This window comes from Gossypium hirsutum, chromosome D12, assembly GCF_007990345.1.
Source record: "Gossypium hirsutum isolate 1008001.06 chromosome D12, Gossypium_hirsutum_v2.1, whole genome shotgun sequence".
NCBI lineage: Eukaryota > Viridiplantae > Streptophyta > Magnoliopsida > Malvales > Malvaceae > Gossypium > Gossypium hirsutum.
The window spans coordinates 35,777,166-35,780,677 of record NC_053448.1 but is presented as its reverse complement, the minus strand read 5'-3'; the positions used below and the strand labels follow the sequence as shown (position 1 = coordinate 35,780,677).

Here is a 3,512-nt window from a genome sequence, read left to right as displayed (position 1 = left end):
TAACAGTAGTAACATAAAATATGGCAATCTAAGTGCAAATTCAAAAATTACAGAAGAATTATTTAAAGATAAAAAAATTCATAAAAAAAAATCTACATCATCAACAATGAAATACAAATACACTAACGTTACGCGTGTTACCATATTATTATCATTAAGCTTCTAACAATTCAATCAACTTCTCTATAAAATAAATAATTGTTACTAAATTTTGAAGATTGAAAGCAACGTAATAAAAAAAATTAGAGTCAAAATGAACAAAATGGTAAAGATTAAAAACTAAATTTATAATTATGCTAAATGGTAAACATCAAAGAACTCCAAAAAATTGAACCACAGTACACATGCACTTGTTGTCAGGTACATTACAGCAGGGCTTTCTCCAGAATGAGGATCAACTGAGTTCTAGCAACAGCACAAATATTCATGATTTTCAAATTCTATTTTCTAAAAAGCCATCCGACGTTCATGGATTAGACAAAGCTCCATCTCACATCGTTCCATGGGAAAGTTACAAAATCTTAAATTTAATAAAACCACTGCATGTATTCTCCTTTCCGTAAAAGAATGGAAACCGTAAAAGAGGTAGTAAACTTGAGAATGAATTCTATAGGTTCGGCCGGCACCATAAGTTGAACCTCGCAAGCCCTGTTTTGAACCAACTCTCTGCATCTTTACTCGTCAAAATCTGCTCAAATTCAGATTCATCAGACCATAAAGGGCATCAAATGGTGTTTTGTTTTTGGCACAAAGACTGCAAAAGAGTTGTTGAAATGAGGACCCCAAAGAACGAAATAGACAGTAAAAGGAGATGCTCATCGCTTAAATAACCAAACAGGACAAGCTCAATTGAGATGAGACCAACTTCACCAGTAATCAATAAGTATAACAAGAAATGCCAACCAAAAGACCAGTCTCTATTTCCACCTAAAACCACAACTGCCAAACCTGTTTCTACTTAAAATAAAATAACCTATTCTTAGAATTTGGAGAAAATTGATTAGATAATGGAGAAGAAATTTCAAAATAAATTCTAAAAGCTTTCTATTAAAATACTTATTTCTGGTAAGTAGTACCATGTATTGCGGCTAGATGTTACATCCAAGTCCAACGATATGGATTTCTATCAAAATCACATCTAAAAGCTTTCTATTATCCTACTTTCCCACTCAACATTTGTAGTTCATGGGTAATTTGATGATTAGAAACCATATAACAGCAATATAGGTTCAAATGCAGTATCCTAATACCAACAATAAAAATGTGCCATTAGACCTCAGATAAAGAAAATATCACCACGAACAGGTGATTTGGAAGTGAGGGAAAATTTGTATCTTAAATGGTGGTGTTTTAAGAAACTAAGCTGTTCATTGTTATTAAAAATAAATGATGGATGTCTCAGAAGTTTCAATGCAACATTTAAGATATCACCTTGTCAAAATAGGCATAAACAACTAGGTATGGAACACACTTTTGCAGAAATCAATATTATATTTTGATAAAAACAGACAAGATAAAGTTAATATACATTTCATCCTAGATGCGAAATATCAGGAAATTAAAGATAAATATTTGCAGTAATATTTCATGGTGCCAAAGAACCTCTTACACCACTTGAGCAGATAAGGGATAAATAGAAATAGAAAATAAACGCTGCTTTTATGAATCATCTATTTGTCAGTAAGTTAACCTATAGGTTGAATCACTACACAAATCAACATTGGGATACAGTCTACTTAGTAACCATGAAATTAAGTGCATACTTGAATCAGAATGATGCAGCTCAACCAGCAAATGCAGTACAATTTGGTTCTATCCACATAAAGAGACATTGGAAGAGTTTCAAAAAATTGAATTCCATAAAATTTTGTGGAATTCAATTGAAATCTAATAATTTGCTCATTTGCACCTAACAAACCATGATTTCAAAATAATTTGCTAATGTGTGCCACTAAATAAACCACCTCAACTGAGATAACATCACGGGACACACAAGAAAGCACAAAATCTGTATAAAGGATGAATTGGAAACACTAAAATAGAGTTCACGATAAACACAAAGCATCTTGAATAATATGATCATTTTAATTAAATAAGCTAAGGAACTTGACTTTAACTGAACAGAAAAATGAGACAATGAAACAAAATACTAATATCAACAAGTCAAAGGAAGAATACCTCAAACCCTGGTACAGGATGCGTCAAAATCATCAGGAGAGACTCGAGCAATCCAATTACTCAAAGTCCTCTTAATCTCTGAGTGATTAACATATGCCAACTCATACATACTACACAAATTGACCACCAAAGTCTCATTCAATGCCACGGTAGGTACTCTTTCGAGTGAATTCTCCAATACCTTAATTGAATCTGACAAATCTCTCAAATACATCAAACAAAGCGCCTTATTATTAACAGCCACAACATCTGCGGGATCCCTTTCCATACACTCCTCGTATTCCCTCACTGCAGAAACATAATCTTTGCCTACTAAAAAAACCAAGGCCTTGTTTCTATTCACAAGATTTCTGAACTCAACCTCACTCAAAGCTGAAGAATCATCATTCTTCCTTTCATTTAACATTGTCTCAACACGGTGGAATGATCCTTTTGCCCCTTCAAAATCCCCGATCTGCATCTGAATATACCCTAATTTGGAAACTAAAACCGGGTCTAAATAGTCATGATTGATCAAATCCCTAATCAAATCTAGACATACATTAAATTCCTTAGCCCCCAAATGCTGCCCAATTAAACAATGTAAAACAAAAACTTCCCTTTTTCTCCAAATTTTGACAGACTCCTGCAAACTATGAATTCCCTTATCTTTAATTTTCTGACGAATAAAGTTAAGCAAAAGATAAAAGCGATCTAATCCTTCTTGGCGATTCCCAAGCTTGAAGGGGAGTTGGGCGTTGATGAAGCGAAGGGAGAAGGGGACCATAGAACCGGAGCGGGTGTGATAAAGCTTAGGGTAGGTTTCATATTTGTAATGGTGGCTGTTGAAGTCGTGGAGAGAGTCAAGCTCGTTGGAAGCGTCGGAGAAGCGGCGGAGCTTGGTGAGAGCAAGGACGTTGTAGGAAAGGTAGATGAGGTGGTCGTGGGGTTTGGCTAGGAGGTCAAGGGAACGGGCTCCAGAAACTTTATCGAGAATGGAACGCCAGGAGCCGCGCATGGCAAGGTCTTGAAGAGAAGCCAGCTCGTGGGATAGGTCGTTCAGAGATCCGAATTGATTCGTCAGAGGGTCGACGGTCGGCGAGGGTTCGTCCATGGCGACAACCACGAATCCCAAGCTTTACTTTGCTTTCACTGCTCACTTTGTTCCTTCCCTTGTTTCACTTTTGAAATAAACGGAATGAATTCTAGCCTCTAGGCTAAGCTTAACCTGAATCACTCGAATTACTAGCAGATATTTACATAAAAAATTTCATCCAGTCGATTTTCACCCATTTAGCAATGCTTTTTTTTTTCTTTTTAAAGTTTGGATACCTAGTTAAATTGGTCAAGTAACG

The 3,512-nt window shown here is 35.6% G+C and overlaps 1 protein-coding gene across 2 annotated transcripts; it reads right to left on the bottom strand.

Annotated features, from left to right (window-relative positions):
* Positions 1-266: 266 nt before the first annotated feature.
* On the bottom strand, positions 267-3,512 carry LOC107945501 (trafficking protein particle complex subunit 12). 2 transcript variants are annotated; one of them, XM_016879540.2, is made up of 2 exons: positions 2,179-3,512; positions 267-688 (listed from the first exon to the last, which is right to left on the bottom strand). In XM_016879540.2, exon 1 carries the CDS (start codon positions 3,269-3,271, stop codon positions 2,180-2,182), a length of 1,092 nt encoding a protein of 363 aa, XP_016735029.2. In that variant the 5' UTR covers positions 3,272-3,512; the 3' UTR covers positions 267-688; position 2,179. The 2 variants fall into 2 exon arrangements, with proteins under 2 accessions (XP_016735029.2, XP_016735028.2); XM_016879539.2 differs by having other exon boundaries at positions 267-754; positions 2,179-3,455.

Excerpts from the sequence above, each read along its gene's own strand:
- LOC107945501 (XM_016879540.2), bottom strand. The coding sequence starts at position 3,271 with ATGGACGAACCCTCGCCGACCGTCGACCCTCTGACGAATCAATTCGGA.